Genomic DNA, 27,010 nt, shown 5'->3' on the forward strand with positions numbered 1-27,010 from the left:
ATGTCCTGATAAGCTATAATCCTTATCTGGAAATGCATTACTTTCTTGTAGCCCTTTAACAAGTAAAAAGTAAGACGGACTAGCAATATATAACTAATATAGAAGATTAAAATACAATAAAATAAAATTGATTTCTACATTAGCCATCAATGATTGCAGGTATGAGGCTTAGATGAATCCAAAATTTCATATGTAATTCTCACTTTGTGTCTTATACCTGAAATTTATCTTAACCTTGCAAAAAAGGGAAGAAAGCAAGCACTACTCTGTTCAACAGCCCATCAGAAGAGCAGAACTTCTTTCAGTCTAGATTATAAGTCCACTGAGAGCTGTGTTTTATTCATCTTTGCCTTCCCAAGCCTTCAGTTCCATATCAGTGAATAGTACCTGCTTGATCCACCTTGGTGAATGCTTGTTGGTTCTTAGGATGAATGCATGTGCTAATAATGCATGTGCTCATGCTGGCCCAGAATTTTCCCACAGAGGGGGGAGACAGCCAGGCAGGCACAGAGAGAGAAAGAGAGAGAGAGAGAGAGAGAGAGAGAGAGAGAGAGAGATTGAGAGAGAGACAGAGACAGAGACAGAGACAGAGACAGAGTGAGCTGGAGAGCCTTGCAGTGATCAACTGTCAAAAAGCAGCAATTACAAGTACATAATTAACTCTATAGCTAAATTTGGTCAGACAGGAGGGTCACACAGAAAAGTCTTCTATCTTTGACTGAGTAAAATGTATTTTCACGAATATAATTGAAAAAAGGAATAAATCAAGCTTATGCCTGATTGTGGGCCACATTATCCATTCATTTAAAATTATCCAATGAAGCCACAAAAGCAATTGGGCTATGAAACATATGTTCCTAAAATTTAACATGCTCCTAAACAAAAATCCTATTTTGGTCCTTGTAATGTACAGGACTACAGCGATGCCTCCAGGAGCCCCACCTCCAAGACAATGGGCTCTACTTACAAGTAGGTTGCAGGAGTTAACATAACACTTGGCTCTGTATCTTTTCTACTTACAATTAGAAGAGTAGTTTAGATATAAAAACAAAACCAGAAGTTAAAAAAAAAAGGCCATCTCACCTCACATATGCAAACACATTTGGTCTTTTATTTATTTTTCTTGTTTCTTTGCAACACTGAAGCAGGCCTTGTGAAAAAAAACCCTGAATCTGCTTTTGGCATGGCCTCTTATCTGCTGGACAAAATAAAGACAGCTCTCTGGTACACCTAACTACTGGGAAAAAGTTTACGGACTGCATTAATTTTACCAAATGAAGAACCAGGGGAAAGGTGCTTCTCTGGCTTTCTGAAAAAGTACTGCAGAGATTCTGTTCCTTCTGAGTGGTATTTGCCAAAATGATGCCACTCATAGTTTTGAAAGACATAATCTTGATGTCATTAGCTCAAAAGATCAACATCCATAAAAATCTAAAATCTCAAAAGATCACAATCCTGAAAGATAAAAATTCCAAATACTGAAATCCTTGCATTGGACAAATAAAAGGGGTGCGGGACAGCACGCAAGCACTATGCAAGAGAGACAAAAAAAAAATGGGAATGGATTTGTATGTTAAAAAACAAAAAAACAAAACAAAACAAAACAAAAATCCAAAAACAACCAAAAATACTTTTCCCGGAATTACATTTTTGGGATTTTGAACTTTTAAGGTTTAGTCCCTAGGGATTTTGTCCTTTTGATTTCAACATTTGGGATAACAGCATTTGATATTGTGTCTTTCAGAATTATGGTCTAACCACATACCTCTCTGTGTGTGTATGTGTGCGTGTGTGTGTGTGTGTGTGTGTGTTCTACCAATCCATGTTCAGAGTACTCAACAAAATCACATAGACACTCAAGAGGTAATATCTAACATCTCAGAGTTATGATTACTGCTTTAAGCATCAATTTCTGCTTTCAAATTTTAAAAATTAAGTAATTTTTAATACTAACACTAAATAATTTTCTTCAAATATTCCTTGAGATGCCATCTATTTCTGTATCAGAAACATATAAGGCAAGACCAACATAAATTAGCCACCCCAAAAGAAATTTACCTTCTGCACATTCAGTAGAGGTCATATATAAGAACAAGCAAAATCAGAGATGAATAAACCTTATAGAATTACCATAGGTAAGGATATATAGGGGTTTTCCATTTGTATCCATGGTGGTCAGGCAGGGGGCCTTTGGGGAAATGGTCCCCCACCGCTGAAGTGCCGCTTCTAAGGAGGGTGGCCAATTCGTGACAACCCCTAGCTGCTCCCCACGCATGGCCAGCATTTGGGCTCCCTCTGGCTTTGGTTGGTTTGGGTCCGGCTGTTGAACTAAATACATTGGAATACAAAAGGATTTTTAAAAAATATAACTACATTAGTATGATTACTTTTATAAAGACGCTAAGATATTCATACTTCAGGGAATAAATTTATTAACAGACAGAAAGCATTCTCTTCTAAAGGGATCATACATTACCCTCATGGATGTAATGGAAACAAGTCTTAACATTTCCAAGGCAATATGGGATAGAGGGCTTAGCTGGACATAAGCACATGTGCAAAGTGACAAGAGGCAAAACTATATGGCTTGAGTATAGCATTTAAATATGTATAAAATTTTAGTTGTTAACATACAGTAATTCAGACTCTAAAAGCTCAAATCTTGATAATTTATGTTTTGCTCTTAATTACTGAGATGTTAATATAAATTTGCTACAACGACTCTAAATAACAAGACCATGGAACAAATCTTTTCCAGAATAAAACTAAAATAAATGCATCATAACAGAGAATAATCTTCCATGTCTTTTTGTTTAAATAGATGAGAAACTGAAATTACAGTATTTCTTCCATTTCTAGAAAAAGTTTCTCTCTCATACTTCATGATCTATTTCTGGTCCTAGCCAGAAAAATCAGTTACACTCACTTGCCGTTTAACAAACAAGAAAACAAGGACTTTGAGTATGGTACAAAAGCAAATATTCTATTCTGTTTCAACTTCAATGTGCCCATGTTAAAAGGCTCACAAGCATTCCAGGGCCAGGAACCAGCACATGCTCCTCAGAGCAGGAAGATGGGTACAGACTCACCTTCCATCTTTTTTCCATAGCCTCTTCACAAACTTGTTCAGAGAAAGCTGCATTGTTGTGAGCGAAGGTTTTGTATAATTTAATTTTGCATTTCTAAAACCTTATAACAACCTTAAAAGAAGGCCAGGCTCACAGAACAAAATCACATTCTACTGAGGGAAGCAATCAGTTTTGAGCTTTGTATAGGGCTTGGTGAACCTTTCAGGTACCCATTTTAGAACAAAATTATAGTCTCTTTTCTAGATTTCTATCAACCAATGAAGGTCAGTTATTGCTCGTAAACAAAATAGCCTTGTAGGGAAAAAAAATCACTTTTTATGGAACCATAGGGAAATCTAAAAGAAACAGCAGTAGGAAAGGGTTCTTTTACCTTCTAACAATTCTTCAAAGTCGTCAACAAAGAACTCTCGTAATGGGGGTCGTTTAGGTCGTTTGAGGGTATTGACAAGCTGCTGAATTTTTGCTGATACCCGGCTACTTACAGGCACTCCTGAAAGATAGGAACCATGGAGTAAATGAACTATCACAGTTGAAACAAGTAAATTTTGGAATAGAACAGAACTCAAGGAAAAATTTCTAAGAACCAAATAATTTAAACAGGCAGTCTCAAAAATATTATATGGGTATAATCAAAATTGAGACATTAAAAATTCTGTAGTTTGAAGCTATATAAAAATATACCATACAGAATTCTCAATATTTAAACATACTATTTTTCCATTAAGTATCCCAACTTAATTTGGTTTAGATGAATCAAAGATCATTTCACAAGAAGGACAGAGGTTCTCAAGTTTAGATTAGAATAGACAAATCTTTCCTAGACCACCCCAGAGTTTCTGATTGATTACATATTGGGTGGGGCCCAGAATCTGTATCAGCAAGTGCTCCCATGTGATTGTGATATGGGGGCATCTCATGTTGAGAAACACCGAACTATGCAATATACAGAGCCCACCAAATAAAAGTACACACATTTTAGGAAAAGAAAAATAGTACATTTTTTTTAACAGATGGTGTTACCCTCATATGGGGAACCCTAGAGGATGTCGTATATTATAGAAAACCCACTATACTGCTGGCCTTTAGAAAAGAAAGTGAAAATGCATGTGCAGCAATCTCAATGACCAAGGTTACCCAAGCAGCAGTTCACCGCACTAATAAATGCCTGGAAGCTAATGGCCACTGCTTTGAGTACTTCTTGTAATAGTAGAGGCCAAAGGTAACTTGTATTAATCTTATCACCAGTGTCTCAATAAATTTAGTAATAAAATATGCATACAAGTTTTTCTTTTCCCGAAGTGTGTATACATTTTCTTGGTGGACTTTGTACAATGCAGAATTTGCCTGATTTCAATGTTGATAGAATTATTAACTGATGACAAGAACAACAACGACCTGTCAGAGTTCTAAAGCAAACTGAAAAGCATTCAAGGAAAAAAAAAAAAATCACACTGGAAACTGGAGTGATTTCACTTGTATTAATTAAATAGCTCGCAAACTAGTTACTTTAGGGCTTTGGGCTGAAGAAGGCATGTTGTCTGTGAGACTGGGACCAAGTCTTCCTATTTAATTGTGAATCACACAGATACCACAACATTAACTCAAGTGAGATGGATGGCACCTCAAAAACATTTTGTTCATCTTTCAAAAACAAAAATCATTTAATTTTATTGCTGAATTTTGTTCTAACTTTATGGCTCTGGGCAAGACTGAAACTTAAGCAAAGAAGAATACAGAAGAAAGGTCACACCCAGTCTTGCTGCTTCACATTGGGTAATAGAAATACCCACAGTAATCACAACACCCCATGAAGAATAGAGGGAAGACTTCCACTGTGTGTTTTCTCAAATTTTTGTCTAGCCTGGACAAAAAGTCTAAGGTACTACCTTTACATTTAACTTCATCTTATTCTTTTAGGTAACCAATCAACTTAACACATGTACTCTTAATTGTTCGGACATTAGCTATTTATTAGCAAAAACATCAAATCTTTATTTTTCTTAGCATGACTGAATTTCTGCAAAATTTACATTTTTCCCATAAGGAATAGCTCTTGATAACTGAGAAAATTTGCATTTCTTGTGCCTGTGTGCTAATGAAGGAGGTTCTATGGGAGGTTTATAAAGATTCTGATAAGTTAGATTCAATAAATCCGTGGTATATCTAGAAGAAACACATCCAATCACAGGCACAGAAAAGTATACCAGCAGAAAGAACTACCAAGAGACATACCATCCCCCGTCTCCATAAGCTCAGCATTGCCATACTTTGGTGCTGTCCGGGATGTCGTCGAGCCCTGTGGCCTCTCCACTTGTATTGAGTGCTCTGAGGTGTACGTGGTTACATCAGGAGGTGCAGAATGGTTTTCTGCAAAGAAGGACATGAGGAGGTTTTCTGGTGGTTTTGATAATTATTCTGTAGGCTAAACAAGGGCCTCAAAAATGACGCTGCCTAAGAAGAGATCTGACAAACACACATTCATTCTTTCACAAACCATCAAAACCAGGCCACAAAAAATCTCTATACAATAATGGTCTTTAAGATAATATATATAGTCCCCAATGAAACAAAGTCAAGTAGAACTTCAGATATAATTCTGCAGCAGAAGTCACCTCAGTGAAGCACTAAAATTTTAACTAAAATAATGTTCTGAAATAGTTGACAGATAAGATATTAAGAGCTTTGTGTTTGTTCACAGAAGAGCATAGTTTTGCTTGTCTGAGAACAGAAGCAGTAAAGAGGACAAGTTTTGACACCAGAGAGCCTGAGATTTAAATTCTGGCTCTGCAAATTCCTAGAGATCTCAAGAAGTATCTTAACCTCTCTGTGCCTCAGTTTACTTATCCATCAAATGAGAACAATAGTTACAATGCTTGAGGGCAGTTGGGTGGATTAAATGCAGTATTAAATGAGTTAACACAGGAAAACCCCCTAAAACAGTCTGTGATAAAGGGTGATATATCAAAACTAGTATTTTGATTCATCGATTATTAAATAGAAACTTCTGATACAGGAGCAACTTCTATCATTCAATGTGTCAGAAGCATGACAATTTTGTGCTATTGAACATGGCATTCTTATTGAAAAGACTTTCATCTCTGTCCATTTCAGTGCTACACTTAGCAGTCCCCTTATACAGTCAAACCACCAACAAAAAAGTAAAAAATGTGATAGAGAAAAAAAGATAAGCCATGAAAAAGACACTGGTTTATAGTCAGCACTGAAGAAAGAAGACCAAGGTTGCCTCCTTAGAACTCAGTTGAGAATATGAGCCTCAGGCAACAAACTTTTTGGGGCTCTATGCATGTCTGAATGATTGCAAAATCTGAGTATTGTCCTGGGGTTTACAAATAAATGCTAGCAAGTAGGCAAATTTACAAATACAGAATCTGTGAAGGAGGATCAACTGCCTACAGAAATGAGCTTGCATACATTATACAATTCTTTATAAGAAGGACTCATAAATAGGAAGGGGCAGCTGGCACTGCTAGCTAAGTTTCAAATGTAGCAACCCAGGGTGACTAACCCAGCCCAATCTTACTGAAGCACTTCTGGGTTACATGGTTCTAGGTATTTGGATCTAGAAGGTATGAAGGAATATGTACAGGGCTGAGCCACCTGGACCAGTTCCTTAACCAACTCCCCATTCTTTTGATTCCTGTTCTGGAAAGTGGAGATAATAGTGTCTACCTTATACCCACCCATAGAGCAGGAATTCAGCAAATAAAAAGACACAAAAGCACTTCAACTTTACCATCATCAGTTACACATACATGTTGTAGATGAAGAGACTATATGCCCAGATTGCAATGCGTCTGGACCCTGGAATGTTTCCGTAAAGTACTAACACACTGTTTAGCACATCTCTTTCCCAAGGGTCTCCACTTTCTGAGCTGAATTTTATTCCCCCAAATTGACAGGTTAAAGCTCCAACACCTGGAACCTCAGAATGTGACTGCATATTCGGAGGCAGAGACTTTTTAAAGTAATTAATGCAAAAAAGAATCTGTTAGGGTGAACTATGACCCAGTAAGACCCAGTGGGAACCAGTGTGACCTGGGTCACAGTCACACAGGAACAGGCCGTATGAAGACCCTAAGACAATGGCCACCTACAACCCATGGAGAAAGGTCTCTGAGCAATCAACTCTGCCAACACCTAGCTTCAGACTTTCCAGCCTCCAGAGCTGTGAGAACATGGCTGTCTGCTGTATAAGCTGCGCAGACTGTGGTATTTTGTTATGATAGCCACACAGACTAATGTACAGCCTGAAGACAACTTCTTAGATCCAACCCAGAGGAGTGCCTGAGGCAGTTCCTGTGAGAGGAACCGGATGGTGCCCATCTGAGACACAGGAACACAGGGCAGGTTGTTCCACCAGGCAGGTCTGTGATAAGTGGGAGATGGAAGAAGAGCATCCTTCAAAAGTTGCTTCCAACATTTCAGACTCTATCCTCCTTATCACACCCCATCTGTATTTCTGGCAAACAGCCTTCAGTTCACATTTCCAAATGATCTAATTCTCTAGAACTCCATCTCCAGACAGCCAAGTAGTGCACATTCTGAGGCTGCATATTTCAAGTGAAACCACAATAGATGCTAATATATGAGGCACAAATTTTGCAACTGGCCACCTAAAATGTAAGCTCCCTATATTCTGACTCAAGCTATGCTGTACTTAAACACATTGCTTCATTGGGGACATCCAATCACACTTTGTGGCGGGTAGCTTTTCCACTTCAAAGCTGAGGAAAATTATGATTCCAATACATCTGGTGATTTTAAAAAATAGGAACAGTGACAGCTGGATGACTTCAAAGTGTTTTCCAAATTAATTTATATGTCACCTTGCCTCCCTCTCCTTTTCAAACTCCTTGCATATGCCAACACTGTAGGATGATAAACCCAGCAGCTGGCTTCTGCCAAGAGGGCAGAGTAATTCTGCCACTGTAGAGATATACTATGCCTATTTTGATAGAGATCACAAATGTGAGTATAAAGTGGGCTACCTATCTTTTGAAGAGTATCTTAAATCATCTTGTACATAACATAATGCTACTGAAAGACTTGTGGAGGAGTAAGAAACAGTGGGCTGAGGTTGAAAGAGCAGGTTCAAGCTTTTCCAAGGTCTCAAACACTCTTCAGCTCCAGGCACAAAGCGAAGGAAGTCTGCATGCAACAGGAACCTTTTGGAGATTAAGGACACCCAGGACAGGGGGTTTGTATGTTCTGAGCAAGATTGCTCAATGCTCTTCAGATCAATTTCATGGGGCTTTTAAAAGTAAGAGGAAAATGGTGGCCATCCTTCAATCCCTCAGCAGAGGTTACCTCCACTGTGAATCCGGCCCCTAGTTTGCTCCAAGATCTTTATCTCTGCTTCCCGCAACAACCTGAGAGCTTCCCCAGAGGGTTTCCGCTACTCTGGCACCACTATGACTCTCAGCAGTTGACAGGGGCGCCTTCAGAATATGGAAGAGTATGACAGAGGTTAGAGGGCAAAGTCAGCAACCATTTTTATGACAGTATCTACAAGTTTTCCAACTCCATCCATACCAGGAGCTCTCACCTCACCCTGACACGCTTACCACTTAGAGGTTTTCACTGCTCAGGGCAACTTGATCTGCCCCTGTTTCTTCCCTGCCATAACCAATTTCAAGGCACTGGCTGGCTTCCCTGTTAAAGACCCCTGAATAAACCTCTGGTTGCCTTGACTTGATCCTTTCCTCATCGCCTGCTCCTGAAGGTCTCTCCTCAGTCCAGCTCCCTGCTGGGTACAGTGATAGAATGTCCTCCTTAGATGTTAAAGCTACAACACAGCCAGACCATATCTATAGTCAACAAACGTCAGAGGAATGATTAAAAGTGTGAACACATAAATAAATACATTAATGAATACTAGACAAGTAGAGATAAAATGCTCTGGTTCTAATACCAGCTGAAGAGCAGCACTCTTTAATTTTAACTGTATAACTGGAATTCCCAAGTGATCAATGGTGATAGACCCTACTTATAAGCCATGCTAATTATTTTTTCAGTCCCTAAATAAATTCTAAATGAAGAGAGAAATGTGGAAAATCTGGCTTTAATATATAGAAAGCAATGTGCTTGCAGTCCACTAATTGACAACGGGTAGTGAATAATGCTCTTAAAGGAACCTAACGTGTTATACATTAGGAACGCCCAATCCCTGGTCTCCTAGGTTAACTCAATCACTTCCATTCACAGACAGCAAAGAAGAAATATGTGCCCACCTGCAAAGGGGGTGCCAATGAGGTAGACCCATGAGACCACCATGCCTGCCAGATTCCTGGCAGGTTAAAGACTGTGCCTGTACACAGAGGTGAGATGTGGAGGTAAGTGGAGCGGCAAGGCAGAATTTGCCTACTTCTCAATTCAGACTGCTTGGGTGTCCTGACCACGACAGCCCATTGGTTCACCTCTTGGAATGTAAGAGACTACAAAGCTGCAGAGGAACTAAGACCCAAGTAATCCACCAGATGTATGTGAGCACAAGCTGGGAAAACCTCCTTTCTATCAAGTGTAAATCCTCCCCTTAATAAACATGCCTGCATCAGACAGATCTAGACAGAAGAAGATTCACGGTCAAAGAAGTTCAGAATGGTACAGAAAGGAAGGGGCCATCATTTGTGATGTCAGCACATCCAACTCTGTCCTCAAACCTCCTGCTGCTGGTGATCCAGATGCTGTCTTTATTGATAATTTATCATAAGACAAAAGTTTCCTTTCTCTTTAGTCTCACTACAGTGGAGTCTCCTTCTTCTGGCTCTTATGGAAATGCTCTAATTGGTGTCTAAACCAATTCAAAAATGACACATCAGTTATATCCAAGCAAATGTGTTACTTTTTTACTAATCATTCAGGAACAGACCAATACTCTCAGTTTAATCTTGTCTTCTGTTAAAAATTCATCTGTGTGTGTGTGTGTGTGTGTGTGTGTGTGTGTCTTATACTGCTAATAGTGATTCATAGTTGCTTTTAAAACTTGCAGACAAATTGTCTCTACACTAAAACCGAGAGATGGCTAGAAAAGGCCGTCATGGCTCTACACTTAAACATTTCTCTTAGAGCTCTTGAGAGAGCCAAGGTTGGCTTACACACTATCTCACTTTCTCAGACCTTGAATTGTTCTTTCCCTTACATTTATTCAATGAAAATCCCATGAAGATGTAACAAATCTAAGGAAGTATATTCTAATACTGGAACAAAACACTTCACTTTTTAACAGCTCCTTGATTTTATTTCTACAAAGTCAAGTTCATGATGAAAGGTTCCAGTTACTGTAAAGCACACGCAGCCCAAAGATCTTTGGAGGCTGTGACAGAAGATGTTGAGATTTTAATTTTTTTCTTTATTTTTTTTCCCATTAAGTTTATTGGTACATTTTCAGTATAAAATACAGTTACACTCATCATTGAGAACTTGTACCTTTACATGATGTATCTTGGTTCTTTTTTTTTGCCCCCTTCCCTTCCCCTCCCTTCACCCCTCCCACCCTTCCCTATTCGCAAAGACCCTGTTTCCATTTTTTTCCTTTTCTCATATTTTTCTTTTCCCTTCTTTCCTTTCCCCTACCCCTCCCACTTCCCCTGTTCCTTTAGACCTTTTCTTCCTGTTACACAATATCAATTATACATTTTTAAAATTACATTATCAAGATCTAGGACACATTAGAACAGATTTTACAGGATTTAAAAGGATATAGAAAGCATATTTCAAAAATCTGTTTTGAGGGGGTTTTTGTAGGTAGAGCAGGACCTGAAGAGCAAATTCTCATGCTTCCTTACCAAGGGGACTGCATCATGGACTATGAGGCTCCTCTTGCTTTGTTTTCAGTAGAGTCTGACTTAGCTGCCTAAATTTCATTATGAAATGCTGACTGGGCCTTATCCAGAAGACCCACAGCAAGCACAAACTGTTCTGAGAACAAATAGAGCATTTTTGGAAAAGGCTATCTCATGATTTCCAAGTTTCCTTTGGTTCATTTTCATTCTCTTTCCCTCTCCATCCTACTCAGTTTTCTCAAAAAAAAAAAAAAATCTGTTTTGAAATAAATTTGTCAACTTCTAAGAAGTACCTTGGAAGACAAATTAATGAAGCTAACTCTAGAGGAAATATGAAATTTGAATAGCACCTATTAAAGAAAGTATATTCCTAGCTTGAAAACCTACATATACGACAACAGCAGGCTCATAAATATTTTAACTGATAAATTATATCAAACAATTAAAGCATAAAAAAGAAGGAACACTTCTCCCCTCATTTTAGGAAATCAACATTGTGCTAATCTGAAAATTGGATAAAGATAATAGAAGAAAAAAGTATGAACATAGATAGAAATTTGTTTAACAAAACAAACTCTTAGAAGTCAGATCTGGCAGGATGTAGAAAGTGGTTTTGTTATAGGGATGGCAGTGTTGGTTCAGCATTGGAAGATCCATCCCCAAAAGTCATCATTTTAACAGAGGAAAGGAAAAAGCCATATGATCCTGTCACTAGTTGGAGAAAAAGTATTGGACTAAATTCTACAGCTGTTCCTGGTAAAAGCTATCAGGAGACTAGAAGTAGAACAGAAACTTCTCAACAGATTAAAGACATGTACTCCATACTTCCAGCAAGAATGCCTTGTATGAATGGAGAAGATACAATGCTTTCTCCTTAAGGTGGGGAACAAGGGCAGATATGCTTATTCTTTATCTGTCCATTAAACTTTGAAAAGTACGCCCCACCAAAATAGTCTGGCAATAAAATGACACAATTAGGATAGGATTGGCAAGGTAGAAGCAAAATCTTTATATGTAGATGAAATGATCATCTACAGAGAAAATACTAAGAAATCTCTAGGAGCCCCTAGAACTTGTACTTGAATTTAGCAGGATTAGAAAACACAAGATATATATAAAAGTTCAGGTCTGTGTATACTTGCTATAAATGAAGAATTGGATATTGAAATTGAAAAGTTATGTAGGAGTACAAAGGACCTAGAAAAGTTAAAAAAAAAAAACAGTATTGGAAGATGTTTAGTACCTAATTTTAAGACTTCTTCTAAAGCTACAGTAATCAAGGCAGTGTTGGTGTAAGGAACGACATATAGATCATTGGAATAAAACAAGAGAATCTAGAAATAGAACCACACATATATGGTCCACTGAGTTTTGAAAGATTATTTAACATTAGCATTTTATAGAATATAAACTCAATTCAAGAGCCAAGGAAGAGACAGTGTTTGCAGCAAATGGCACTAGAACACCTGGTATCCGTATATAAAAAATTAACCTCAACCCTTTATTTCCATACATGAAAATGACTTAAAGGAATCTATGAACCTAAATATGAAAGCCTAAAAGTATAAAACTTTAAGAAGAAATTATAAGGGAAAATGTTTATGAATTCGGGGTAGGCAAGAACTACCTAGGATACAAAAGACATGTTGTATAAAAAAAAATTGATAAATGAGATTCCATCAAAATTTAGAACTTTAAATGACATCATTAAAATGAAAAGTAGTCCTCAAACAGACCATATTTACAATGCATATAACCTATGACCAGAATATATAAAGAATTCTTAGAGCTCATTAATAGACAACCCAATTAAAAAGTAGACATAAGATGATAAATAGCCAGTACAGCACAAGGAAAAGTGTGCAACTCTAGAATCAGAAAAATACTAATCAGTACAATACCAAGACTGAATTATACACTCATTAGGGAGATGAAGTTAAAAGTTTTAAAAGCCTTGTCATGACTTTTTTTGTTGGATTATCCCCCTTTGCATTTAATTTGTCACACCCAATGGATTCATTCTGCTGGGTTTCCTGGGGTTGTGATCCTCATTGTCTTTTCCTAGGGTATTGTCTAAAATTTTCTGGAGTGCTGGTTTGATATTCATGAAGTTCCTGAGGTGCTCTTTATCATGAAAGTATCTTATTTCTCCATCCATTCTGAAAGATAGTTTTGCAGGGTACACGAATCTGGGTTGGAGGCTGTTTTCCTTTAGGGCTTGAAATACATCACTCCAAGCTCTTCTTGCCTTGAGGGTTTGCATTGAGAAGTCTGCTGTGATTCTGATGGGCTTTCCTTTGTAGGTGATTTGTTTCTTATCTCTCACTGCTTGTAGAATTTTGTTCTTCTGTTGGATTTCTGGAATCCTATTATATGCCTATGTGTAGATTTTTTTTGATCAAGGCTATTTGGAGTCCTATATGCCTCACTTATGTGTATGTCAAGTTCTTTTCCCCTCCTTGGGAAGCTTTCTGCCATCACTTCTGTGAACAGTTTTTTATGTCATCTGCACTCTCTCCTCTTTCTTCGTTGACTCCAATCAGTCTTATGTTATTCTTCTTTGCATTGTCTAGCAGCTGCTGGATTGATTTCTCGTGTTCCCTTATAATTTTAAAGCAATTTTTCTTTTCCTCCTCACTAATTGCAATCTTATCTTCTATATGTGAAATTCTATCCTCACATTGGTTCACTCTGCTGCGCAGACTTTCGATGGAGTTTTTAATCTCTTGGAAATCTGTTTGTATCTGTTTTATGGATTCCATTTGTTTCCTATGTTGGGATTCCATCATGTTCCTCAGATCCTCTATTTTTTTATCTGTGTCCTCTCTAGATTTATTAATCATGTCTTGCACCATGAGCAAAATCTTTGCTGTTATCTGAGTAATTTATTTCTGATTTTATTTTTCCCAGATCCTCATTTGTTGCCAGTTCAGAGAGTCTAGGTGGTTGAGTATCAGATTGTTCCATCTGGTTTCCCTTTGGGGTTGCTGTAGGTGATCCAGAAGTCTGTTTTTGAGGCTTATTTACCTGTCTTCTCATTTCCAAGTGGGGGGGGGGTGCTTCTAGCACCCACGCAGCTCACCTTCTCTGCCCTAGGAGCTTGGGATGGCGGCAGGGGAGCTTCCTTCCAGGTGCTGGGACCAGCTCACCTTCTCTGCCCTAGGAGCTTGGGATAGAGCCGGGAGAGCTTCCTTCCAGGTGCTGGGACTGGCTCAGCTTCTCTGCCCTAGGAGCTTGGGATGGCGGCAGGGGAGCTTCCTTCCAGGTGCTGGGACTGGCTCAGCTTCTCTGCCCTAGGAGCTTGGGATGAAGGCAGGGGAGCTTCCTTCCGGGTTCTGGGACTGGCTCAGCTTCTCTGCCCTAGGAGCTCAGGATAGAGGCGGGGGAGCTTCCTTCTGGGTGCTGGGACCAGCTCAGCTTCTCTGCCCTAGGAGCTTGGGATGGAGCCGGGGGAGCTTCCTTCTGGGTGCTGGGACTGGCTCAGCTTCTCTGCCCTAGGAGCTTGGGATGGCAGCAGGGGAGCTTCCTTCTGAGTTCTTGAGATTTTAATTTTTTTATCCAATATTTGATTGTGCTTTTGTCTGAAAAAGAGTCTTCTCTGCATTGTAACAGTCTGAGTTAACAGATGGGTACTGAGTAAAGGGCAGGATTTTCTCCATCTTCTTGCTCAACTGCTTGCCCTCTGGCAACATACTCAACTTTTTGAGTCTCAGTTTGCTCAGCTACAAAACAAGAATTCTATTTATTCCTCATTGTGTCTCAGGAAATGAAGTGACACAGTCTTCTTGACATCCTAAAAAAACCGGGCAATTAATGCTAAGACATTTTTGGAACAGGCCTGGCTGGGGTCTTTCCTCTGCCTTTCTGTGAAACTCAAGAGCATGAAGGTGCAAATGACTATATTACTACTTTGAGTTAAATGCATTTAAACATTGAAAAAAAAGATGTAAATGAATAGATGTGATTCTACTGTTACATTATGGTGTAAGTGAGCAGATCTATGAGGCATTCTTGGAAAGTGGAGTGACAATCTCCTTCAGAGGGGCATGGAGTGGGTGAAGGGTTAATATACTTTTGGATCCAACAAACATTTTTGTATTTTTAAAATTTAAAGCCAGCAGAATCAGTTTTAATAAGTGAAAATCACAAAAGCCATTTTGGGAAAAAGAGCCAGGGCCAAGCCCATATTTTCACAAGACTGATGGGGAAATTAAGTATGGGACAGCTTGAAAGGAAGAGAAATGTGGGGCTAGAGTGGGTGTGAAGAGTCCTAGTGACAGGCAAAAAGGCATGGCACTGGCCAAGGGGCACAGAGTGAGGTGCAGGAGGAGGACTTCGAGACTCATGAGATCTGCCAAGACTTGTGCCTGAGAAAACAATGACAAGTGAAGTCTGAACTTACCCTGGGAATATGGGAGCCTCATTCCCAGAAAACAGGTCTGATGTGACAGCCAAGGAGGCCTTGGTAGACAAGCTGATTTCAGGACAGAGGCTGAGGCTGACCTGCAGGTGCTCACAAGCACTATGAAATATGGGGCACTATGAAACACAGGGCACTATGAAACATGAGGCACTGTGAAAGACTTCATGGAAGGACATGGAAATGTGCGGCCAGTGATGAGAGGTGGCCTCTTGAACTGGTAGGGTAGGGGGGAATATAGTCAGTGGGTACTGAAAAATAGGGCAGAAGCTGAGCAGCCACATCATGTATGTCACTGCTAGGAGACTCTGTCCTGCCTGGTGTTATCTCATGCAAGACCTATTGACTTTCTGCCAACGTTTTTAATACAGTGGTTTAAACCTCAAACTTGTTGAATAGTCCCTTGTCTGCCATCTATTTTTATAAATAAAGTTTTACTTATACCCACTGTTTGCCTACTGTCTATGGACTGTTTTTGTGCAATGACAGCAAAGATGAAGAGCTCCAACAGGGTGCATGTGGACCACATGGAGCCTGAAATATCTTCTTTCCAGCCCTTTATAAGAAAAGCTTGCTGAGCTGCTCTAAAATTATAAACCTCTAGCTGCAAGAATGCTCCAGTTGAAAGAGGCGGGCTGTAGCAGGAGATCCCAGACCTAAGTAGCCAGATTTTGCCAACATCACCAACTGCAATCTGTATGGGATATTTTAAGACTATAAATGTTTCAAAGTATTAATAATACTTTAGGTAATCACATATAAATAAATGAGGATAATATACCACAATGGTAGCCATTCAGACCCTCTGTATAAATGCATTAATTGGTAAAGTGGAATCTAGGAATCTAGAATCAATGTACAACTGCCAGACTCCTAATTATGTAACAAGTATGTAGCAGGCGCAGATGTAAGAAAACTGATGAGAATTTGGTGGCTAATATAAATACACTGAAAACAACATTAATATCAACCAAATTGTAAAACTCTCTAGAAATGGCAATTATTGCTATGACTATCTGGCTAATGAAAACATGTCTTCCAACACATACTGTGACAAGGTCACCAGGTGAGTACATGAAGAAAAGATTATGGAGACCTTAACGATGTATTTGGAGATTAAAAACAAAACAAAACAAAAGGGAAATGTTTATATAAAAGTCTAACTTCCTATACGTACAAAGTTTGATTCTGAACAATAACAATGTTATCTATTCTGCTTTGTTCTTATTTCTTAGTTTAGAAAAAATGTGTAAGTAAATACTGCCTCAATTCCTCCATTCCTTTTTACTAAATAATTTCTGTAACATTTTACTCTGAACACTTTTTATAAATACACCTCCTGAAGTTTAAGAGCATTCCATTAAGTCTACTGGTGATGCTCAATTCTTCACACTGCTAAAATACTTTGGAATATAAATCCCTGTATTTCTAATTGGTTTAAGGTTCTTCCTAAGTATGTTCTGACAATGAGCAACAGCTCTTCAGAGGGTGGGCCTGCAATGTATCCCAGTGGAATTGTGACCCAGGGAGTCAGCAGAACAGCAGGGCTGACTTTCTGGAATTACCAGTTTACAGCTTTTCAGACCTCAGCATCCCAGGATGTAGCCTCTGCCTGACAGTGCTCTCAAGGATGGCAGTCACATGCAGACCTTGACAGATGCACAGTAAGTCAAGGCAGAGAAAAAGAAACAGAATAATCCAGAGTGGGATTTTACATCCTTGGCTAAACCAGCTTGTCTACTGAGATACATGGAAGATATCCCTACTTAACTGCTGACATAGTGAAACTTGTGAAAAAAACTACAAAGGACTTGAGAAGAATAGCCTGCCTGGGAGAAGATGCTGTGTTCAACTCCTTAGCTTCTCTACCCTGTGGGCCAAGGAAGCCCTATGGTCTCCGGGTAAGTATCTTACCTGGAGGGATCAGCAAATGGGACTGTTTATTTTTCCCTGAGAGCTTTCAAACACCCAGGTACTTGCACACCCATGCTATTATCTTGTTTCTATGCCTGTGATAATCTCAACAAAAGGTCAAATGCTGCCAACTCTGATATTTTACTTCTCTTATTTTGCTACAGGAATAAAGTATTTTAATTCTCCTCTTCTCATCAGGTTTCATTATTTTGTCACTACTTTCTTTCCAAAAAAATTTTCTTTTTCATACTCAAAGAAAACTCACAGATATTCTAGGAACTTATCTTTGTGCCAAATGAGAAATTACTAAAATGTCACACACTGCAGGATTATATTTAGGTTGCACAGAGCCTTGATGTACATGAGTAATGCAACCTTTTATAGTTGGGATAAATTTAATTCTCCAGGCTGTAATTTCCTCCAGGATTCCAAGTGTAAACTCACAAAGGGAAAGCCAAATGCAGCAATTAATGTGTTCTAAATCTTGTGTTCCTCTTGGTAATATCTTGAGAACCTCTTTAAAAGTGAACAAAATCAGAGAATATGAATACTTGCAAGTAGCAGAGGTGTCTGACCTCCTTGCTCCAGTATGAGATGGAGCTCCCAGAGCCTCAGCCACCATTCTGGGTTCCAAAACATGAGAAATTTTACTGCCTAAAAATATTTAATAGTGACACATTTCTGTTTAGTGTTTAACTTACTGTGATTTCAAATTGAGGTTATTAGCTCACAGTAACCAGCATACATGGACCTGAAAATATGTTCACCTGAAACAATACCACTCTACATTTGAGTATTACTTTAAAACTTATGAAGAACATTCCTCATAACTGCTTTAAGGCATACAAGGATAAGAAATTATTTTCCCATTATTTTTCACTGCAAAACAAAAGCAGAAGTGACTTTGAGATCTCAGTACTTGTTAATGGAGTAACCGAGCTCTGATCGTGCTCTCCCAACCACGGACAAAATGTCTCACTCTGTATACAAGAAAGGCTGATTTTTTTTAGCTTCATTAAGTGAGTGTGAATGAGGCTAAGATTTCAAATGTCAGTTTGAAACTACTGCATCCATCCATCAAGTGGTTATGGATCTACAAATAAACACTGGGCAACTGAGATAACTTTGGAGTATTTAAGTTACTAATTGCATTTACTGTTTGCTAATATGAAGCATTCCAGACACCAGGTTTTCCTACAGTAGTGCAGATATGGCTGGAAGGTCTCTACCTGTGTCTCATGTTGCCTGAACTATGACAACACAGTTTGCACCAGCCTCTCTGAGCCTGGCCCTTCCTCCACATTGCTATTTTAATAGATCATACTGAACCATAATTTGTGCAAGTTAATTTACCTTATGAAAAACTTTTATTACTCAAGTGTTTAAATATCTTAATCCACAGCGGAAAATGGATAAAAATAGACAAGTGCTCGACTTCTCCCTGCACATAAGGCCATGCCCAGGTATAGTAAGTGAAAGGCACATGGGCCCAAGTAGAGGTGAACAATGTTTAACAGGACCCATATTTCATACAGTCACTCGCTCATCCAACAGGCTCTGGCTCTTTTCCTCTAATGACTTTCTCCATCTCCTTCTCTGCACTGTTAGCAAACATGTCAACACTTCCTAATTTCATGCTTTTTCTAATCCAGAAGCTCTACCTTATTATAAATCCTATACACCAAGAAGCATGAAGCATCTAAGATCTCTAAGTAACTATAGCTGAAAACAGTAGTTAAGTCTCCCAACATTTTGAAGTCCCAAAGAAATGCAACTCTACTTTAAAATTCTCTATTTTGTATGTCAGCACTATTAAAATGTTATTTAGAAGCATAGTTTTGCATGAGTGAGACAGAAACACATGATAGGGCTGGATGCTTCCCTCTTGAACAAGAATGCAAACCTTTATGAACAAATAGCACGTGAAATTCCAGCTGTGGGAGAGACTGGAATAGTAAAGGCAATAAAGCAAGAGCTTCAGAAAACAGTAAAGCCAAATCACCCCAGGAATCAGAGGGGCTGTGGGCTATGACCATCAGGTAGGTCCTACGTCCAGGATACAAACAGAACAAGCAAATACACACTCAGTGCTTGTTTCATAACAGGAAAAGCAGATATGGGGAAAGGTACAGACCCCAGCTCACCATGGGTACTCACCTATATGTGTCTGGGCCATGACGTCAGCCAGCCTGTGGGCGGCCCCGCTGCCTCCACTCTGTGTGGATGAGGAGGAGGTGGTAGACGTGGTGGAGCCATGAATAGCCTGGCTGATCCAGTGCTCCATGTTGATGCTGCCTTGGCTGGAGGTGGGGGTTCCTTGTGAATCACCCTGCACTGAGCCTTCATCTTCTGAGCCAGAAGAGGTATCTACGTGGAAAAAGAGATGAGATCTGCTACCTATTGCAGTGAAGAAATACCTCAAGTCAACTCCTATCCATAAATCTGCTAACTCTTCAATGACATTTTAGTTTAAACACTCATGAAAAGTTTTATCACCTTTCAGGTAATGCATCCCTTTTTTTAGTATGATAAGTATAGTCAAAATATCCTGAATATGTTATAAAACATTTACTTGGACATTATAACATTGGACTGAAGTACAACAATTTCTCCCACACAACAGTTTAGAAAGAAACCAGCTTGTATTTTTTAGTGTATATGTGTAATTCTAGGGATTGGACCCACTGGATCTGCACTGAGCTACGGCCTCAGCCTCCCTTACTATTTTGAGAAAGGATCTCTCAAAGTCACTAAGTTGTCCAGACCAGGATTGAACTTGTGATCCTCCTGCCTCAGCCTCCCAGAGTGCTGGAATAAGAAGCTCCTCCCTTTTTCCACACATCTATCAAGTGAACAGACTGGACAGCACTTCAAAAGATGTAACATGCATGCCACCTTCACATGTTTCATAATATGATTGTGTTTAGATCTCAGTAGTCCTGAAATGTTTTCCTGAACTATAATTTATTTTGAGGCTCAGAGTGAATACAACATACAATGTACATAAAGACTGAGCTATTGATGAAGAAACAGTATAAAAAGAAATATGCATTCTACAAAGAATGGTCCCCATTTCCTCTCCACCTACTTGTACCCTCTTGTGGTCTCTATCTCTGCTTTTGTTGCACAGCATAAGCTCTCATCACATTATATTTTACTGTCAAGCTAAATCTATTTGTTTTTACAATATTCATTTCTTATAAATTTTTCTCATTATTTAGTTGACTTCTCTGAAAACTAGATAACACGGGTGGAGATAAAACACATTATTTTTTCCACTGAAATGAATGGAAACATTTTACATTAAATAACTTTAGTTAGCAGCAAGGGGGGTTTGAGTTAAGAATGCATTACTGAGACATTTCCTATTGAAACTGCAATGTAAGAATGACCCTCAGGACCCTACCTAAGGTGTGCTATGAGAGATGCCAGGAAGCAAGAAGGCACATGAGCAGCTCTAGAGCACTTATCAGGAGTAGGAGTAATGAGGGCTAAGGGTATGAAACAGGATTTGTAAAAATATAGCAGTAATTATAAAGAATATCTACACCATTATTCATCATCACTGTCACCTAACTCATGCTGTATAAAATTCGTCTCAAATTTACTTGTTAAAAATTTGTTAGAAAAGTGACAATAATATTAGGGAAATTCTCCCACTCTGCCTTTTGATATAACAATTTCTATGAAAATACAATCTATATAAAACTTACACATTCTGTATATTCAGACTTAAGGCTTTTGAGAAATGCATACATCCATATATTCACACCTAACATAATTGTGTCCCCAGCAAGTCTCCTCATACTCTTTTCCAAACAATCTTTCATTCTTCACTTCCCCTTACCTTTTCACAAGAAAACATCAGAATAATAACCTTCATGATATACATAAAAAAATTCATCACAAGACCACAGCAAACTAAATAAGTAACATAAAATGGATGATACACCATGACCAAGTGGTGACTAGAATTATATATATACTGTGAAGAGGAATCATGGTTAACTTATTAAAAAGTAAATTAATATTACACAGCATTTTGGTAGAATAAAAGGAGTAAAATCTCATCTTAAAAGACATCAGAAAAATATTTGATAAAATCTAAGACCAGTTCAATATTAAAATTATCAACAAACTAGAAACTGAAGGAAATTTCCCCAACTTCTTAAATGACATTCAAGAAAAACTGACAGCTAATACTGTATTTAATAGTAAAAAATTAAACACATTTTCCTAAGATTGAGAACAAGGCATAGATGTCCCCTCTTACCACTTCTATTCAATATAATCTGGGAGGTTCTAGCTGTGAAATAATTAATGAAATAAAAACATCCAGATTAGAAAAGTCATTATTCATAAATGACCTGGATCCTATATGTAGAAAAATATAAGGAATCCACCAAAATTTTCAAGAATTAAAAAAAATTCATCAATACCCTAGGATACAAGATAAAAAGATAAACAAATACAAGCAGTGAATAATCTTAACATTAAGAAATTTTCTTCACAACAGCATCAAAAAAATCAAAACACTGAACCAAAAACATTACATCTAACAAAAGCTGCAAAATGTACATATTGAAACCACGAAACATCATTAAGAGACATTAAAGATCCAGTAAAAAGAAATTTAATAAAGAGATATTCATGTTCACAGACTAGACATCTCAGTACTGTCAAGGTGGCAATTTTCCTCAAATTTACCCATAAATCAAAATCAATCCTTAATTAAAATCCTAGAAGGCTTTTTTTTATCTGTAGAGATTAAAAGCATATTCGAAAATTTATTTGCAAAGGTAAAAGACCTACAATAGACAAAATAATTTGGAAAAATTGAGAACAAAATGGAGGATTTCACTATCCCATTTTTAAAATTCCTAATAATTCTAGCAAAAATGGCAGTATTAAAGGCACAAGAACAGCATATATATCAAGGAAATAAAACTGAATTCACAAATAAGGTCTTATATCTATAGCCAGTTTACTTCTGATAAAGGTTCAGATACAATTTAGTTAGAAAGAGATGGTCTTTTCAAAGGCTGCTGTGGCACTTGGGAATACAAAATCAAAAACAGAAAAATAAAAAGAAACCCCAAATATCACTCAGATCATTATGTCCTGCTGTACACAAATAACTCAAAATGGATGAATGATAAATGAGAGAAGATAATAAAGCTTCTAAAACTTCCACAAGCACAACCCATAAAATAAAAAAGCTGATTAATTAGCTGTAATGAAAATAAAAAACTCTCAAGTTTCAAAAAGACTACTGTCTTCCTGCAGCTAGTATAACAACACCATCAACATAGTGGCTTATGAACACACAGACATTTATTATTTTACAGTTCTGGAGTCAAAAGTTCAAAATCAAGTTGTTGATAGGGTGACACTCCTGCCAAACACTTCAAGGGCAAATCCTTCTTCACCTACCTGCATTCTTGGCCTACAGTCTGTCCATCTTCAGAATATATCACTTCAATCTCTGGTTCTTCCTTTTTTTTCTGCTTTTGAAACTCTCCCCTCTCTCTTATGAAGATCTTTCTTTTTTCTTTATTACAGTGGGTCTACCTAGTTAATCTAGGATAACTGTTCCACCTCAAAATCTTTGAAAATTATACCTGCAGAGTCCCTTGTATGAAGTAACAAAACATTTTTTACAAGTTCTGAGGGACCAGAGTATGGATATCTTTGGAGGGGGAGGGGCGCATTATTTTTCCTACCACAACACACCATTGAGAAGTGAAAAGACAAGCCAGTTTGCAAATAATACATCAGTAAAGTACTTATCTATATTTGGGTTATATAAAGAACTTAAAACTCAGTAAGAAGACAAATAACTCACTATATAAAATAGCCAAAATATCTGAACAAACACTAAGGTACTTTTACAAATGGGTACTAAGCACATTTAAAGAGATTTAGCATCATTAGTTGTCAGGAAAATGAAAATGAAAACCATAATGGCATACTGTTATGGCTTAGATTTATAATGTCTCCAAAGCTCATGCACTCAGAAGCAGGGCTTTTAGAAAGTGACCGGATGGTGGTGAGGGGCTGTCCTCAGGAGTGGATTCATCTACTGAAGAGTTCAGAGCATAAAGTGCTGTTAGGAGGCAGGGTCTGGCCACAGGAGGCAAGTCCCTGGGGTGTGACCTAGAAAATATATCTCCCTCCCCTGCTCTTCCCTTCACTCTCCGTGTCCTGGCTGCTGGGGGATGAGCTGCATCCTCTACCCAGGCCTTTCCACCAAGAGGCTTCTGCACTGGAGCTGGCCACGCATGGACTGAAACTGATGAAACTGGAGCCAAAATAAATGTCTCTCCCTTTAACTTGTGGGTTGGGTATTTTGTTCCAGTGATGAAAAAGTGACGAAGACACATACTATTTCACCACTAGAATGATTATAATGAGACCATAGATAAAACAGCAGCTGGTGATAATGTAGAGAAACTTTAATGCTTACACATGGCTGGTTGGAGTGTAAAATGGTGCAGCCACTCTGGAAATAATAGGGCTAATACTGTTCAGTCATTTTCTTGTCATTGATACACAATACCCAACACTATAACTTAAAGGAGGATAGGTTTATTTTGGCTCACATTTTAGAAGTTTCAGTCCTTGTAGGGTGGGTGGCATGGCAGAAGGGCCTGGGCCGAGGAAAGCTGCTCATACCTCACATATGCAGAAAGTAGAAAGTGGAGGGAGGAATCTGGGAGAGTTACACCCTACCAGGTCACCTCCCAGATGACGGGCCCCTTGGACCAGACCCCTACCTCCTAACATCACATTTAGCTATAGCACCCCCTGACACAATTACCTTTCAAAAGTCCCACCTATGAGTACATGAGGCTTTGGAGGACATCTAAATACAAACCACAGAAGTATGTAAAAGCCAAATAAAAACTTTCAGTGAGACTCAATAATTCCCACTCCTAGGAATCTACCCAAGATAAATAAAATTAGATGGATACACAAAGAACTACACAGAAATGTTGACACAAACATTATTTGTAATACTCAAAACATGGAAACAAAGTGAACAGACATCCACTGGTTATTGGGGAAGCAAAATGTGCCTACTGTGGCATGGGTGGACCTCAAAAATGTGAAGTAACAGAAGCAAAGGGCAATCACTCTAACAATATTCTATAGAATGTTCATGGTTTAGTTCTGCTAGTAACAGCTTCTAGGCTTTCAAGTTTCTCACTGTTAATGCACCCGTGTTTATAAAGAATATTTTTACTGGGAATGAATTGACAGCTTTTATCCCCTTTTAGGACTTTAAAGATATCTGAGCCTTGGTGGCACGTGTCTGTAATCCCAGCACCCTGGGAGGCTGAGGCAAGAGGATCACCAGGTTTGATCCCAGCCTTGGCAACACAGTGAGACTCTGGCTGGAACTCAATAACAACAAAAACAACAACAACAATGTCTTTCCATTACCTCTAACTTGTATTTTATCTTCAAATAAGTCATTATTTACTGAAATGACTATTCTCCAATATGTAAAGGTCACTTTTCTACTGCTTATTTTCACTATTTTCTCTTTGTATTTTGACTACTATGGACATAGGCACAATTCTTTTATACTTGTTCTGCTTGGGATTCACCGAACTCTAGGATCTGTGGGCAGGTGTTTTACACCAATATGAGAAATTTGACCTATTTCTTCAAATAGTGTATTTCTGCTGTTTTCTCATTCTTCTTTCCTTCTCCTATGGCTTGAGGTGCTGGTATTAATTAGGATCTGAGAGTAAAAAATCCAGCAGGTCCATCTTTCATGAACTAGTTTCTCCTGAAGGTCACTCTTGTTAAGAGTATCAGGATATATTCTGGAACAATTCCTTTCCTCTGCAGGGAACATGTGAGGATTTTTCCTGTATTTACTTTGAAAACCTGGTTAATCTTCTGAAGGTAAAGCTCACATGTGAGCAAGTAAGGACAGAGTGCAGTATGAACAAGTCTCCCCTGAAGTTTACCTCAGACTTGTCCACACCTGGTGGCAATAAGTCAATGACCACTTAGGTTTCCTGCTTCAGCACTGCTTCTTGCCAGGGTTACTACTCCCATGTGTTGCGATTCCCTAATCCGTCCATTTATCTTTCCACTTTGGGGGGCTGTAGTTTGCCCCGTGACCTTGGTTTTCTTACAGATCTAAGAGTTAAAGTTTTTTACTTTGTTCAGCTTTTCACTATTGTTAGGATGAAGCAGTAACTTCCAAGCTCCTTAAATTTGTAACTTGAAACTCCCTTATCTCCATCATTTAGAATAGAAGGTCACTCTCTCTGCTCAGCTGAAACATTAAAACCACATTTTCCTTTAGTTCTTTTTCATATTGTTAATTTCTTGAATATTCATAACTATATACTTGAAAGCTCTCGTCTTCTGCTGTATCAAATACCTAGATTAGTGCTTTCCAATAGAGACATGAAAGCCCTCTATGTATATAATTTTAAACCATTTGGTACCAAATTAAAACATATAACCCACTACAATAAATTTTGTTGATCAGATTCAGCCTCTAAGGTTCAGTCTTGTACTGCTGGTGGTCCACACAGTGTAAAAACACCTGCAGGTTTGCTTCTTGCAGTTTTATAGTCATTTATACTAAATGTGTTAGTTGGGAACCAGTTATTACATTATGGCTAGAAGCAGAAGTTTGGGAAATTATTTCTATAATTTTGTACATTAAAAACTAAAGGGAGCTGAGTGTGGTAGCATATGCCTATAATCCCATCCCTCTGGCTGAGGTAGGAGGATCTCAAGTTCCAACTTAGCATGAGCAGCAGCTTAGCCCTATCTCAAAATAAAAAATGAAAAATGGCTGGGGAGTGCAAAGGCCCCAAATTTTATATCCAACACCAGGAGACAAAAAAGGTACAGGAAAGTTTCTTAACAGAAGCAGTAATAAACCTAATTCAATCTTTTCTAGAAACTATGATACTGGTTAGCCACCAGTCATTTTCTGCAGAGAATACAAACATAAGGGATGTTCTCTACAGAAGAATAAACTTGAAATGAGTTCTAATAACTGTTACCAGCAACCAAGGAAAGAGATGACAAAAAATGAAGCTAAGATTTTGCTCAAGTGTAATAAATAGGGAGACCATTGCTAAGCACAAAACAGCTTGTGAATAAAACATTTTTTATAATGATGAGGACATTTCTGACTGCAAAAAACTATCCTATGTAATGGTATCATTAGGACTCCTGATTGCATTTGTAAAATGTATTGTATGAAGTACATGAAAATGCTAGTTAGATAATTAAAGAGAAACATTTCACTAAAACTCACATTTCCAATGATGTTCTTTATGCTTTGCAAAGACAATTATACAACAAGGTTTGTAACTCAACATGAATGTTTTGCCATTCATCATGCAGGATCCAATAATATCTCTCAGTGGATGGATTTAATATGAGAAGAAAATACACACAATAGATCACATTGCTTCTTGCTTCTAAAGTCATCAATTCTCCTTTAAAAAGTGGTTCAGGCAGGTATGGTGGCATATGCTTGTAATCCCAGCACTCTGGGAGGCGGAGACGAGAGGACTGCAAGTTTCAGACCAAATTGGGCAACTTAGACCCTGATTCCAAAGGAAATTTAAAAAAAAAAAAAAAAGCACAGAGGGCGTAGCTCAGTGCAAAGGACCTGGGTTCAACAGCTCATACTTCTGACTTTAAAGGTACATAAATTGGGATACTTAAGAATTTGAAATATACTGACATACATGTGGTATTATCAGGCCACATCTCTGGTTTGAAGTATGTCCTATTTT

The 27,010-nt window shown here is 38.3% G+C and overlaps 1 protein-coding gene across 6 annotated transcripts in view; it reads right to left on the reverse strand.

Moving 5' to 3' along the window:
- Window positions 1-27,010, reverse strand: part of Dip2c (DIP2 acetate--CoA ligase C (putative)) — a 436,072-nt gene that overhangs the window by 128,815 nt on the left and 280,247 nt on the right. For all 6 annotated transcript variants that reach the window (XM_013075790.3, XM_004854585.3, XM_004854586.3 and 3 more), the window contains 4 exons: window positions 19,383-19,592; window positions 5,322-5,456; window positions 3,460-3,579; window positions 2,131-2,328 (listed from right to left, as the gene is read on the reverse strand). In XM_013075790.3, coding sequence (XP_012931244.1) covers window positions 2,131-2,328; window positions 3,460-3,579; window positions 5,322-5,456; window positions 19,383-19,592 — 663 coding nt within the window. The remainder of the gene's footprint in view (window positions 1-2,130; window positions 2,329-3,459; window positions 3,580-5,321; window positions 5,457-19,382; window positions 19,593-27,010) is intronic.

This window comes from Heterocephalus glaber, unplaced genomic scaffold, assembly GCF_053883595.1.
Source record: "Heterocephalus glaber isolate CG9 unplaced genomic scaffold, H.glaber_assembly_v1.0 deba00001472, whole genome shotgun sequence".
In the NCBI taxonomy this organism is placed as follows: Eukaryota; Metazoa; Chordata; class Mammalia; order Rodentia; family Bathyergidae; genus Heterocephalus; species Heterocephalus glaber.